The sequence below is a fragment of the Ambystoma mexicanum genome, chromosome 1p, assembly GCF_040938575.1.
Source record: "Ambystoma mexicanum isolate Mex_15411 chromosome 1p, UKY_AmexF1_1, whole genome shotgun sequence".
NCBI lineage: Eukaryota > Metazoa > Chordata > Amphibia > Caudata > Ambystomatidae > Ambystoma > Ambystoma mexicanum.
The window spans coordinates 748269872-748284844 of record NC_090921.1 but is presented as its reverse complement, the minus strand read 5'-3'; the positions used below and the strand labels follow the sequence as shown (position 1 = coordinate 748284844).

Genomic DNA, 14973 nt, shown 5'->3' with positions numbered 1-14973 from the left:
AGCAACTTAAATGTGCTGCAAAGTCCTGCTTTTAAAAACTGCGCAGGCATACATTTTGGATAGTGTGTATTGGGTTTATTTAATTAAATGCCCTGGTGGCAATAACCAAACAAGCCCCTTCCAAAGATCTTGTGTTTGTTTACGGAGTCAGGGCAGTGAATTCAAACATGCACACCGATGTTTGAACGTTCATTCGACTGCGCAGTCCTATGAATGTCACGAATACAGCAAATATGTCCTGTTCAGCAGAATGCAAGTAGTTTTCATAGGGCTGCACATTGTTATCAACGTTGTAACAATGCAGACACGCCCTGTTTTACGTCCTGTTTATTCAGCTAAACAGGGTGTGCTTGCCATGTGCTCTAAAAGGACTTGTGTGGTTAAGGGTTGGCTCTTACAGCCACGTGACATGGGTTCGAGCCCCGCCCTGTTTATTTCTAATGCACCAGAGATATAAACTGACCGGGACTCGAACCTAGGTCTCGTGGATGCAAGGGCTAACCCTTAACCACTATACTACACAAGTCACTTGCCAGGGTCCTTTGAAAGGTAATGTTTGGACTAGTTCCTTAGCTGTAAACTGGCAATCACCTGGCTGTTTGCCATTTTGTTAAACAACACAGTACTATAAATGTTAAAGTAATACAGTAAACGCTCCATGTTCAGCGAAATTAAAGTAGTTTCATTCTGCTGAACAGGGATGTTTGCTGTGTTAATAACTTTCATAGGGCTGCGTAGTCCTATGAATGTTCCAACAAGTCAAACCCGCCCTGTTTATTCAGTTGAACAGGGCGTGATTGACAGGTTTTTGCCCTTACAGCAACTCAACCTGGATTCGAGTACCAGTCTGTGTATTTCTCTGGTGCATCATATTTTGTATTTAAAACAACATTTTATTTACTTGAGAAATAAACCGACCCACATGACCGTACTCCCCTTCCCAAAGCTCGCACTCTTTGGGTCCTCTGATAACTACCTCCCAATGCAACAATTCAACACTCCCACTGCTTCTGCTGCCCATATTAACCTTCTCAAAATTAGGAAAATGTGTCAATTTCTTACTCACCACTATGAAAACTCTAATCTCCAAGTTCAACTACTTTTCATGCCTACTCCTTCCTCTCAAAAAAGTGCTCAAGTTCATTACTTGCACTTTGTACAACCTACACAGATCCTCACACCATTTCTACCTACCAACACCAGGCTGGTTGGCTCTCCATGCGCAAGCTCTGATATTACCCACATTAACCTTTTACAATTGACCTTTTGTCCTAATTGACCTTCTGCACAATAGACCTTTATATTATTTTAGTTATTTTATATAGGGATTGGGTGATGGGTTTGCGGGGGGTTTTGGATTGGGTGAGGGGTTGCAGGGAGATTCCCCCGCATGCATGTCCTAATTGACCTTTTAAATCAAGTCAATTCTCCAGAAGTCAATTCTCCCGAAGTCAATTATGAAAAGGTCAATTAGTATACATTTGCAAACTCTACCTTGTTTTAAGTTCCTACTCTAAAAAGATATCAACGGTCATGCTTCTCAGTACCTGGCTGACTATCTCCACCCACCATCTCCTTCCCTCTGCTCTTCCTCTGCACTCATCCTCACTGACCCACATCTCCTGTGCCCCTTCATGTTTCCACTCCTTTCCCTACTAACCATGCTTGTTTGGAATGCCCTTCACGAAAAAAGCCAGCACAACTATGGATCCCTTCAAAGCTTGGCTTAAACTACACCTACTGAAATAAGTGGGGCTAATAACTGCCATCCCCCACCTCTCTTTACGCTCTCCCCGACCCCCACCAATTCATCCAGTTCTGCATAATGTGATTTTGTATAGTATTACCATTTAGTTTTCAGCACTTGCCCTCCTACGTTAATGTTACCTTTTTTTTTTATTTGGTTGTATATTTATATAGCGCTAAAGCCCATAGGCATTGAGGCGCTGAAAACACAACTTACAACAGGAAACATAAGAATAACACCATCAGAACAAGAAAACAGTGTTTTTCACAGATTCATCTAAGACAACAACCGTGGCATCTTTAAATGGGACATTCCTTAACTAGGCCATTAGACTACACGTTTTAGATTAGAGATGCCCTTGGGGGGTTATTTGCAGTTACTCAAATAAGGGGAGGTTTACTGGTTCCGCATGCACCAGCACACAGTCCCGGTTATCCTGATTACACCATTCATCTAACTGTATTCTTCGAACCAATTTCAGGTTGGAGCTTTGAACTACTCCTGGCCCAGATCTCTGGCGGAGCAAGGCCAGGACTTTGTTCCTTTATGCATCTCTAGGCACACACCCAGTCGGTTTCTCAATACTGGTGACGACAACATTTCTGTTGTCCATTACAAAGTCACATAGTAGTTTATCCTTGGGAATTGGGAGTTGCTTTTTCATAACTCTGAAGTATTTTGGAATAGATGTCAACAAACAATACCTTTGAAAGTCATCTATTTTTTGTTTTGCCCCTTGCCTACACTCTACTTGGTTCACAACCTCAAACGGACACACTACTTGTTGTCATCTTTTTGCTAGTGTATAGGCACCCTTACTGGAAATGCCCCTGCTCCTATTGTAAATCATTACCAATCTAAATGGACATCCCTATACAGATAGTGTAGATCAATCCAGTCTAAAAGCAGCAAAAGACTACAAATATCTAAGCCAAATACACTCCTAAAGACAATGCTACCATAAAACCTCCCAGCACAAGAGAACAGGAACTGTAATATGTATTTACCAATTATGCAAAAGTGCAGAGATTAAAGCAGATGACAGTTTTGTGGTCCACGTTAAACATAGTAACCACCATAAAGGCTGAGAAAGATGAGCAGAACTTGCTGGTTTCATATCCAACAATCACATATCACCATTACTGTAGGTATGGCATGGAGCGTGTAACACAAATTTAATACAGGGAATTGTTCTTTGGACAATGAAGCAGTACATGCATGTAAACGAACAATATTATTTGGGAAAGGGATTATTCAACACAAGTAAGGATGTCAGTGCCCAGACTGTTATTGACTAACAGGCAGAGGACAGGGACACTTTCAGATGCCAACAATGTGTCTCAAAAGTACTGACCCATCTCTCAGAATGCTGTATATAAGTTCCTTTGTATGCTCACTACCGCCTGCCTGTTGATCCCTCAGTAGGTCAGGGGTGGACTTCAACTGTTAAGAAATCAGAAAGAAAATGTTATTTAGTTCTGGTTAAAAGAGGCAAAAGTAGCTCACACACCAATATAGAAGGAACAAGTTACTTACCTGTAACTGTTGTTCTCCAGCATGGGTCTGGCATGGATTCACATGCTCCTGAATATTCCCCGTCGTCAGGCTGGGAATCCTCGGTAAAGAAAAAACCAGTATCAGTTTCGTTTCTGATCTGTCTTTCGTAGTAATAACCAATCACTGGTCTCTGCGTCATACTGACCACAGCCAATGACTGCCCTCTACCTAAGCACCGCCTCTGGCAGCCATCTTCAGATTTGGAAGCACGTGAAGTGGCAGTATGACCAAGTGAAGAGCCGCAGAGGGGTAGGCGGGAGGGTTCGCATGTGAATCCATGCCAGACCCATGCTGGAGAACAACAGTTTCAGGTAAGTAACTTGTTCCTTCTCCAGCATGGGGTCTGGCATGGATTCACATGCTCATGAATAAAGAATACATAGCAGTACACACATGCACAACCATGGGAGGTGGCAAAGGCTCAACATTAAGCATCTTACCTCCTCACCAGGCTCACCTCAGGCGAACAGGTTGCGCAGCACTGCTTGGCCGACCCTGGACTCCTCCCTGGAATCCCGTTCGACGCAGTAGAATTTCGTGAAGGTGTGCGTCGACCTCCACGTAGCAGCCCTACATATGTCCAGCAGGGGCACACCAGAAAGGAACGCCGTGGTAGCTGCGATCGCTCTGGTGGAATGGGCTCTCGGACGGCCAGGCAGCGGTTGGTTTGCCAACCGATGACAGTACATGATACAGCCGGAGGGCCATCTGGAAATGGAAGCCTTCGAGAGAGCCTTCCCCTGATTGACAGGTCCAAAGTTCACAAAGAGTTGTGACGTCTTCCGAAAACACTTCGTGCGGTCCACGTAGAACTTCAGCGCTCTAGCCACATCCAGCGAGTGCAAAGTCCTCTCAGCCGGCGACGGGAAGAACACAGGCAACACCAAGGGTTCGTTGAGATGGAAGTCCGACGGTACCTTGGGCATGAAGGAGGGGTGCATCCTGAGCACTACCCTCGTGTCGTGAAAAGTCAAGTACGGGGCCTTGCAGGAAAGGGCCTGGATCTCTCCCACCCGTCGTGCGGAGGTGATGGCCACAAGAAACGCTGTTTTCCACGACAGAAACTTCAACGGGGCCGAGTGCAGAGGCTCGAACGGAGGTCCCATGAGCTTGGTCAGCACCACGTTGAGCTCCCACGCCGGGGCCGGAGCCTTCACCGGCGGGAACGATCTGAACAGTCCCTTCATGAACTCTTTCACCAGACGATGAGACCACAAGGACGTCCGCCCCGTGGTTCTGGTGTATCGGGAGATCGCAGCAAGATGAATCTTGATGGACGCGTGTGCCAGACCAGCTTTGGCCAGCGTCGGCAGGTACGGCAGTACCTGGGGAGCCGTAATCCGTAGAGGGTTAATCTTCTGTGCGTGGCACCAGACAGAGAACCTCTTCCATTTGTGTCCGTAGCATTTAAGAGTTGAGGACGCCCTGGCCTTTGCAAGAACCTCTCTGCAGTCGGCCGGTATGTCGTATCCCCCAAACTCTAGCGCTGCAGGAGCCAGGCCTGCAAGTTCAGCGATTTCGGGTCGTGGTGGGGGATGGCGCCTCCTTCCCTGGAGAGTAGATCCGCATCCACCGGCAGCTTGATTGGCGGGGACGCTGACAAGTCCAGAAGGTCCGGGAACCATATCTGCCTCGGCCACGCAGGTGCGACGAGGATCATCCTGCACCGTGACCTCTTGAGCTGGTTGTCGAGCCGGATTAGCAGTGGCAAAGGAGGGAACGCGTAGAGGAACAGGCCCTCCCAGGGGAATGAGAAAGCATCGCCCATGCTCCTCGCCTGGGGAAACCTGCTGGCGAACCTCCGGCACTTGGAGTTCGTCGCCGTCGCGAACAGGTCGATCTGGGGTGTGCCCCACCGTCGGAAGAGGCGATCCACTAGATCCTGCCGTAGTTCCCACTCGTGGCACGAGCGCAGCTCCCTGCTGAGTGAGTCGGCGATGGTGTTTTTTATCCCTGCCAGATGAAACGGCACCAGAAACATCCTTTGGGCGACGGCCCAATGCCACAGGTCCTGCGCCTCCTTGGACAGTGCTGGGGACCTGTTTCCGCCCTGTTTCCTGATGTAAAACATGGTGGTGGTGTTGTCGGTGAAGATCCTCACCACCTGGCCCTTGAGAGACGGAAGGAAGGACCGGAGGGCCAAGAACACTGCACGGAGCTCCAGGACGTTGATATGGAGGGACTTCTCCGTCGGGAGCCAAAGGCCTCTCGCGTGCAGATTTTCGGTGTGCGCTCCCCACCCTTCCAGAGAGGCATCCATGGTCACTGTCTACTGGTGGTCTGGGGTCTGGAAGTCCATGCCTGCCGTCAGATGCGCGCGGGTGCCCGACCACCGGACCGCTCGGCGGAAACTCTCGTCGAGTGTGATCCTCTCCTCGAAGCCGCCCGTCGTTTGGATCCAACGCGCGTCCAGGAACTCCTGCAACGGGCGCATCCGGAGCCTGCACATGGGAATGAGGTAGATGCAAGAAGACATCATTCCGAGGAGGGACTTGATGGACCTCACCTTGGCCGCGTCGGAAACCAACATCCGCTGTACCTTGCCCAGGATGGACCTGGTCCTTTCCTCCGACGGGGAGGCCAGAAGGGACACTGTGTCGAGCTTCGCTCCCAGAAACAGTGCGTTTTGCGCGGGTACCAGGTGGGACTTGGCGTAGTTCACGGAGAATCCCAGGTCCTTGAGAAGTTGGACGGTCCTTGCTGTGTGCTCCACGGCGAGCTCCCTCGTCTTGGCTCGGATGAGCCAGTCGTCCAGGTAGGGGTAGACTTGGATCCCCTCGCGGCGCAGCTGCGCCGCCACCGGTGCAAGGCACTTGGTCAATACCCTGGGTGCCGACCGTAGTACGAAGGGGAGGGCTTTGAACTGGTAGTGACGCCCTTGGACCACAAACCTGAGGAATTTTCGGTGCCCCTTTAGGATGGGAATATGGAAGTAGGCATCCTCCAAATCCAACGACGACAGGAAGTCTCCCTCCTCCAGCTGACCCAGGACGTGCTGGAGGGTGACCATCCGGAACTTCTGCGCCTTGATGAACTTGTTCAGACGTCGCAGGTCTAGGATGGGGCGCCATCCTCCCGTCTTCTTCTTCACGAGGAAGTATCTCGAGTAAACTCCGGAGCCCCGAAGCCTCTTTGGGACGAGTTCGATGGCGCCCTTCCTGAGCATCGCCCTTACCTCCAGGAGAAGCTGAGGGACGTGAAGCTCTTTCCTGGCCACAGGGGGGACGCGCGGGCACCTTCTTTGAAACTCGAGCGCGTGGCCCCGGGCTAAGGCATCCAGCACCCAACGGTCGGTGGAGATGGACTCCCACACGCTGACGAAGCTCGCCAGCCGGCCTCCCACCGGGGTGCTTCGGTGTCCGCTTTAATGGCCTGAAGGGAATCGTCCACTGTTTTCCCAAACAGGTTGTTCCCATCGAACGGCATGTCCAGGACTCTGGTCTGTACATCTTGACGGAAGTCCGTAGCCTTGAGCCATCCACGCCGCCTAAGGCACACGTCGTTGCCCAACTGGCGAAACCCAGTGTCGGCGATGTCCGTCGCAATAGTGATGGCGTGGTCCGACGCCACCTCACCTTCCTGTAGGATCTCCAGGGCATCCGCCCTCTTGTCGTCCGGTAGGAAGTCCAGCAGGGGAGCCAGTTTGTACCATAGCTCCCTGTCGTAGCGGGCCACGATAGCCAAGGCGTTGGCCGCTTTAATCGTCGTCGCTGCAGACGAGATGACCCTGCGTCCCATAGCGTCCAATTTCTTTCCCTCGCGGTCCGGTGGGGAAGTCGATGTGGAGGCCGCACCCCCCCCGCTTTCTTCCTGGCCGCCGCGGAGACGACGGAGTCCGGGGTAGGCTGCGCCCGGAGGCACAGGGGGGCCGCGTCCGGGACCCGGTACTTCTTCTAGTACCGGTCTCGTCTAGCTGGCGTCGTGGAAGGGTTCTTGAGGAGGGCGAGGCCCTCATCCCAAATGTCGTCCAGTAGAGGCACCGCGAGGACCGTCTTCCTCTTGGCCTCGCGCCGTTGATAAAGGAATCCTTCCTTTTTCTTCTCCTCAGGGCAGAGTTGGAAAAGCTCGGATGCCCTGGCGATCATGGAGTGGAACGATCCAATCTCGTCGGGCGGAGAAGCCCTGGTGGGAGGTGACGACGGTAGATCCTCGTCGTATACCTCATCGTCCGTGCCCGTCGCTGCCGTGTCAGTCCCCGTATCATCCCCTCGGGTGGACGGGGAGGAGGGCTGGACGGGGCGCGACGGCTGAAAAGGAGGTGGAGGGTGAATCCTTCTTTTCTTGGGCAGAGGAACACCAGAAGGTCCCGGTTCAGGATCCCCCGCCGGGAGAGGTTCCTCCGTCGGCAATGGTAGTCTCGTCCTTATCTCTGAGCATAAGGACTGTATAGCCAACAAAATGGCCGCCGAGTTGTCTTGCGGCGCTGGCAGAGGGGAATCCGACGGGCGATCAGGGGCCCCGTCGTCACCTACGTCGGGCTCCATCCCGACGGGCCGGTCTTCTTCCACGCCAAGGCCCTGGCTTAAGACCTCGATCAGCTCTTCCTCCGAGGTTGAAGCCGAATCTACGACGACGCCCTGCCCCCCCTTTTTCTTCCCCGCCGGGGATTTCACGGGGGTCCTATCGATGGGTACAAAAGAGGACTCCCTCCGAGGTGGCAGGGAGACTGAGCCCCGAGGTCGCCACCACTGGTGTAGCCTCCACAGGCTGAGCCAGGGCCGCCGTGACAGCTTCGATAGAGGGCTTGGCCGGATGGATTAAGGCCTTCACCACCTTAGGTGCGCTCACCGCCTTATCCTTGAGGGGGGGGGGGACACTGCCTCGCTCCCCCTCCGATGGGGCCTTCGAGCTCGACCGGGGCCTCTCCAGGAGCTTCGCCGGGTGCTCGCCCTTCCTCTTACCCGACCCAGAGCGTTGGCTTGTGGCTGAAGGTGCCGGGGAGGGTGCGCCCTGCCTGGCGCCCGTAGAGCCCGACCGTTCGGCGCTCCCGGTGCCAGCGGACTCGCGGTGCTTGGCCTTGTGTTGGACCCCCGTCGCCGGGGCTTCCTCAAAGGTCTTAGAAGACCGCTCGGATTTCTTCCTCTTCTTCTCGCCTGACGGGCTCTTCCCTTCCAGCCAGTTGGCGAGACGTTGATGGCGGTCCTTCATGGTCCGCTCCGACATATTACCGCAAAACGCACAGTCCTTCTCCACGTGCGTCTTGTCCTCATGTAAGCAGTAGAGACAAGAGGAGTGTTCGTCCTCCTTAAAGACGTTCTGCAGCTGGCATCCAGGGCAGACCCTGAACAGCTTTCCGGGCGTCAAGCTTCCCTTCTCCTGGGCCATGTCCGGGCCTGAGAAGCTTCTGGAGTCCTCCAAAAGCGTAGCTCGACGAATTCTTCACCCTTGAGGGGCCCAGACGAATCCGACACGGGTCCCCGTTGATCGGATGGAGAGTCGGTGGAGCTTGAGGCTCTTTTGACCGAAAAACAAAACGAAGTTTTTTGAGAAAAAATGTGAAAAAATAGCACTAACGCTCGAGAGCAATAGGACGAGGATCCCAACACATGAACGTGCGGTAAAAATCTGAAGATGGCTGCCAGAGGTGGTGCTTAGGTAGAGGGCAGTCATTGGCTGTGGTCAGTATGACGCAGAGACCAGTGATTGGTTATTACTACGAAAGACAGATCAGAAACGAAACTGATACTGTTTTTTTCTTTACCGAGGATTCCCAGCCTGACGACGGGGAATATTCATGAGCATGTGAATCCACATGCCAGACCCCATGCTGGAGAAGCGGATAAACACACAAACGCATATATTCAATGCAAAGAGACCAGCTGTCTAGATGCCTGAAGCACAATGCAATTTCCCTCAAGGTACAATGGAGTAAAGACATTGTCAAGCAGCACCACAGCAGCTTCGGGAACAGATGTTTCAGAGGATGAAAACACATTCTATACATGTTTTAACAAATTCATGAAAGGCATCCTCATGCGGTTTAAATTAGTGCTAGTGTCTTCTTAAGTAGAAAGAAGTAGGGACAGACAAGGGGACAGAAACTATAATTCACACAATGGCAAACATGATCAGGCAATTGTTCCAGATTAACTCCCACATAAGCGAATGTAACAGAAGAGGAGCAAAAACAAACATATTAAAGTACAATGAAAATATTTTCATCTTCTCCTTTCCTGTCCGAGTCCTGTAAACTTACTTCAAATACTGATCTACAGTCTTGTTTCTAAATAATACTGTTCAACATGAATAAGGCAGAAGGATATTAATGATGTTTCCAAGATCAAACACTTCTTGGGAAGAGAGGAGCCAAGAATAAATCTTGGGTCTAGTTCCAAATTCAGCAACTAAGCCTCTAATATCTTCCCTCGCCTCAGGTTCCTTTTATCTCTCTTCTGATCTTACTTCCTCCTTTCCATTCTTTCAGAATCCTTTTTGATGAGTCTCTTTCGATACTCCCTGCCCCTCCTTCCACCACCTGATCTCGAATTCCTTTATCTTCCTGAGGCAATGGAAATATGCTACCACCGTCAACATCTGGGGTAGGCCCACTGGAAACTAGTTTAAACACATACATTGCCAGGCCCTCCAAAAACATGCCCTCCAACAAAATAGTTCCAAAGCCTGGCGCTCTATGGTGTGGCCACATTTTAACACATTATGAACTTCTAAATCAATGGAAAACGTGAAACATAATGTGAAAAATAAATGCAAATGTTTCTGTAGCCTTTACTTATGATGGGCTCCAGCAAGTTAGCAATACTCCCCCCACCTTAAACTGGTCTTAAAACCGGTCATTTGTTGTTTCAGAGCGGTACAGCTGTATATTTGTAATCACAAGACTACTTTCTAGGAACTGGACACCATGTTCTTTGAACGGCTAGCTTTTTGATCACAACAGTTTATCTACAGTAGTGAATTTGAATGCCCAGATTACTTGGATAAATAGCATTACTTTCTGTAAAAAAAAAAAAAAAAAACTGTTCTTTCCGCATTTTAAGCTGGACTCTCAGATTTAGTATGCCTGCACTTTTTCATGTACTTGGTATAATACGTGAAAGAATTGAGCATACGAAACAATTCTTAATGTGATCCAAGTTATAGTACTTAGCATTTTAAATCATCATCATCGCGCTAGAACTTTTCTGTGTTTTAATAAGAATATGGTACTTCATAATCTTTCTGTATGCGGGAAATATACAATTCAACGCTATTCAGTTAAATGGTTCGTTCATTTCAGAATAAAGCGTCACATTTCTTTTTGTTCAAAAACAAATATTGCCCAGTTTTGCATCCACATTTTTGTATGCCGTTTGTGTTGCTTTAAATGGTTTATCCCTTCTGTTCGTAAATCATTTATTACTAAAATATGTTTATGAATTCCTTTTCTTCGAAAGAAAATCTTGCTAGACAAATGTTTCATATTGCATATATCATATATGCAAAATTACCTTGTTTGTTTGTTTCACCTGATTCACCTTCATGGTGAATCAGGATCTCTTAGTCCGGGCTCTCTCTCTCCTTCACAACTGGTTGGGAACACCAGCATACGCAGGCGGGCCGTAAAAACTGGTTGAAAAAGATAGCTGTCACTTTAAGAATTGTAGAAGGGGAAGGGCCTACATCAAGCGTGCGTCCCTCTGCGTGCCGGGCCCACACCTTACCCTCACGTCACCAAGGGTCCACACCATACCTGCCTAACCCCCGGAATTTTTCCGGAGTCTCCGGAATTTTAAACTTTTCTCCGGGTCTCCGGAAAAGACTGAGGAATCTCAGGAATTTCTGGGTCCCGTCATATTCTCCACCAAATTGGCTGCCACCGGTAGCCAATTGGGTGGGGGTGTGGGCGGGACCCGGAAAATGCCAGTATTTCATTTTTGTTAATTTTGGGTCTACCTCGGAGCTGCCTGCGTTTATTTTTATTTTACTTTGCTTTCCCAATGCGAGTATGCGAACGGCGACCGCTGGCGAATACTGCTTTCAATCCGTGCCATTGGATTGAAAGCAGTATTACGGCGGCGGCGCCGCCGCGTTCATTTTGCTTACTACAGCATTGAATGAATGATTTTCAGTGCTATGGTAAGCAAAATGAAGGCGGCGCCGCCGCCGTAATAGTACTGCTTTCAATCCAATGGCACGGATTAAAAGCAGTATTCGCCAGCGGTCGCCGTTCGCATACTCGCATTGGGAAAGCAAAGTAAAATGAAAATAAACAGCCATGTATGCCAGTGAATCTATCTTGAGACAGTCTGAGACTGTCATCTGTCTGAAAGACACTAAACTAAAGGCCCTGCAGATACTCCCGCCATAATGTTCAGGGATTGGAATTTCATTCTGCCAGCACTTACACCTGAAGCCCTGGGTGTTCAGGAAGGCCACTATAAAGCGTTATTTCAATGATATGTTCTCTACCCTCATGTTGGGAGGCATGGGAGGACTAATACTCCATGACACTGGATTCTTGTTCAATAAAATAGGTCTTTATTTTAGGGCAGGTGAGCAGGTCTGTTTACAATATAAACATTCCAGTCATATTACTTTACTCTTGTGACTTCTGTTTCCCATTTTCCAAATAGGTAATTATTTCTCTGCTCCTTCCTGATAGTGCCTGTCTTTGGAAATTCACAATTATTGCATTCCACTGTAAAGGGCAAACTGTAAAAATGTTTCTAAAACAGCAACAACCGAGTTTACCTTTTTGACAGGCGGGCGGATGTGTGGGCAGAGCCATGTACAAATGGGCGGAGTCTTGTGTGGCTGTGGGCGGGGCATACATCTCAGGAATTTTGATTTTCAAATGTAGGCAGGTATGGTCCACACCCAGTTCCTGTGGTTCAGCCGAGATGGTAGAATTTAAGTACATGCGCACTGTACAGGATGGCTGGCTGGGTGTTGTCAAGGAGGGAGAGCCCGAACTAAGAACTTGAAACACCATGAAGGTAATTTTTAATTTCTTTGTCGTCCTGGTTCTTCCTCCTTCCCAACTTTTTGGGACCAGACTAAAAAGGCTTTGAATAAGCAAGGATGGAGGAGACAGCATGTACAGGATTGAGGCAAACTAGTTGCGGAGTACCTCTGGGCTGAATTTTGCATCATTTCTGGACAAATTGTCCATAGCATAGTGCTTGCAAAAGGCAAACGGGGTAGCCCAGGTAGCTGCTTTACAGATGTCTACAACAGGAATGTGCCTGGTAAAGGCTACAGATGCTGCCTTGGCTCTAGTAGAATGAGCCCGAAGTCTCTGCGGACTCACAAGCCCTTTCAAGTCGTAAGCCTTGGAGATACAGGGGACAACTCATCTGGCAATAGAAGCCTTTGCTGCTTTACTGCCAGGAGAAGAACCACTGTAGGTAACAAATAGCTGATGTGCTTTTTGGTTCTTTCAAGGTAGAATTTTAAAGTTATTACTACATCTAGATTATGCAATTTCTCTTCTGCCACAGACGCGTGCGGTCTAGGAAGAAAAACGGAAGACATATATCCTTGTTTAAGTGAGAAAGGAGTGCACCGTACGCAAGACAAATTTGTCTTTATGTAACACAATATATGGTTCCTTTGAGGAAAGAGCATGGATCTCACCAATTCTTCTAGCCAAATTAATGACTTCTAAGAAGGCCGATTTCCAAGTTAGGAATTCTAAATCGCATGAAGCCATAGGCTCAAATGGTTTTTGCATTAGGGCTGCTAAAACCACGTTGAGATCCCACAGATGTGGAGGTTCACGAATAGGGGGATGTAAACCTTTTAATGGCCTTGTTGGAAAGAGAAAAAGACTTGTGTTCTCTAGTCAGGTAAGCATAGATAGCTGATGAGTAATGTTTGCATGTGTCTACCTTGACACCGGTGGAAACAAGAGAAGACATGAAGGACATGACATTATCAATGGAGGCCTTTAGAGGGTTAAGGTTTTGTTCTAAGGCCCAGTGACAGAAATGTAACCATTTGCTACGATATTGCTTCTTAGTGGAGGATTTCCTGGAGGCCGACGTAATAGCAATGTTTTGTTCTGACAAAAGCAAGTGGGAGAAGGCTAGCTTCGCAGGAACCAAGCCTTCAAGTTGAGCAATTGAGGGGAGGGGTGAAGAACCTGCCCCTTCTGTTGAATCAAAAGATCTCTCGAAAGTGGAAGATCTAAGTGGGGATTCCCCACTAACTCCAGAAGATCTGGAAACCAAATCTGGCCAGGCCAGAACGGGGCTATTAGAATCATTGTCAGGTTGTGTTACATTATGAATTTCAGCAGTATTTTCTGAATTTATGGAAGAGGTGGTAAGGCATAAAGTGTTACATTCGACCAATCCAGATGTAGAGCGTCTCCCAGGGACCGAGGACCCTGACCTTTCCTTGATGCAAACTGCGAGCAAAGTGTGTTGTGTCGGTTGGCAAAGAAGTCTACTGATGATTGGCCCACTTCTGAAATATCATGTGTGCTACTGATGGTTTCAGCCCCCACTCTTGCAGAGCGGACTGTAACCTGCTTAGTTTGTCGGCCAGGACGTTGTTCTTCCCCTCGAGATGGGACGCCAACAAGAAAATGTGATTTTGAATGGCCCAATACCAAATTTGTTCTGCTAGGAGACACAAGGGGCGGGAGGGATATAAAACATTGCAGTGGTATTGTCTGTTTCAATTTTCACCACCTTTACTTGAAGTGAGGGGAAGAAAAAAAGATTTTAGAGCTAAAAATATGGCTCTTCGTACCAGAACATTTATGTGGTCCTTCCTTTGCTGTGAGGACCAAAGACTTGGAGCTGTTAGACTTTGACAATGAGCTCCCCAACCTTACTCTGAAGAGTCTGTTATGACTGTTTGGTGAGGGGGCGGTTGAATGGGAGATCCTGGAAGCAGGTTCTCTGGGGAGGTCCACCAGCGCAGAGTGTCCTGAACTTGGCTTGGAATTTGGATCTTTATTTCCTGGGGATCAGAGAGCTGATTCCAGTTGAGAACAAGATGCCATTGGGCCGTTCTCATTTGGAGCCTTGCAAAGGGAACTAGGTTTATGCAAGAGACAATGAGGCCCAAGAGCCTTTGAAACCACCAAGCTGTCAGTGACTGGTGGGTGGAGAACCGAACAATGGTTTGTTGAATGGCTTCCACTCTTCCACTCTTTCCAAGGGTGAAAAGACTTTGTGCAGAGTAGTGTTTATAACTGCTGCCATGGATTTGATCCTTTGCGAGGGACTGCGTTGGGATTTTGTCACATTTATGGAGAACCCCAGGTTGAACAGAGTATGTCAAGTAATTTGCAACTTCTGAAGCAATACCTCCAGAGACAGGGCTTTGAGAAGCTAGTCGTCTAGGTGGGGATATAGATGGATTGCCTGCAACCAGAGGCAGGCTGCCACTGACCCCAGAACCTTTGTGAAAACCATGGGGGCAGAATCTAGCCCAAAGGGTAGACATGTGAACTGGTAATGAGACCTTCCTATTGTGAATCTCAGAAACAGACGGTGGTGTTTGTAGATGGGGATGTGAAAATAAGCATCCTGAAAGTCTACAGAAGCTATCCAATCGTTTGGATGTAGAGAAGCCAGAATGTGAGGAATGGTTACCATATGGAATGTTTCCAGAGACAGAAATTGGTTAAGATCTGAAAGGTTCAGAATTGGACGGATCCTGCCTGCCAGAAGAGCAAGGCGGTAACCATGTTCAATAATATTTAGAACCAAATC

The 14973-nt window shown here is 48.8% G+C and overlaps 1 protein-coding gene across 3 annotated transcripts in view; it reads right to left on the bottom strand.

Annotated features, from left to right (window-relative positions):
• Window positions 1-14973, bottom strand: part of CGN (cingulin) — a 2193661-nt gene that overhangs the window by 1744548 nt on the left and 434140 nt on the right. For all 3 annotated transcript variants that reach the window (XM_069650469.1, XM_069650484.1, XM_069650476.1), the window contains exon 3: window positions 3102-3190. In XM_069650469.1, the coding sequence (XP_069506570.1) occupies window positions 3102-3190 (89 nt within the window). The remainder of the gene's footprint in view (window positions 1-3101; window positions 3191-14973) is intronic.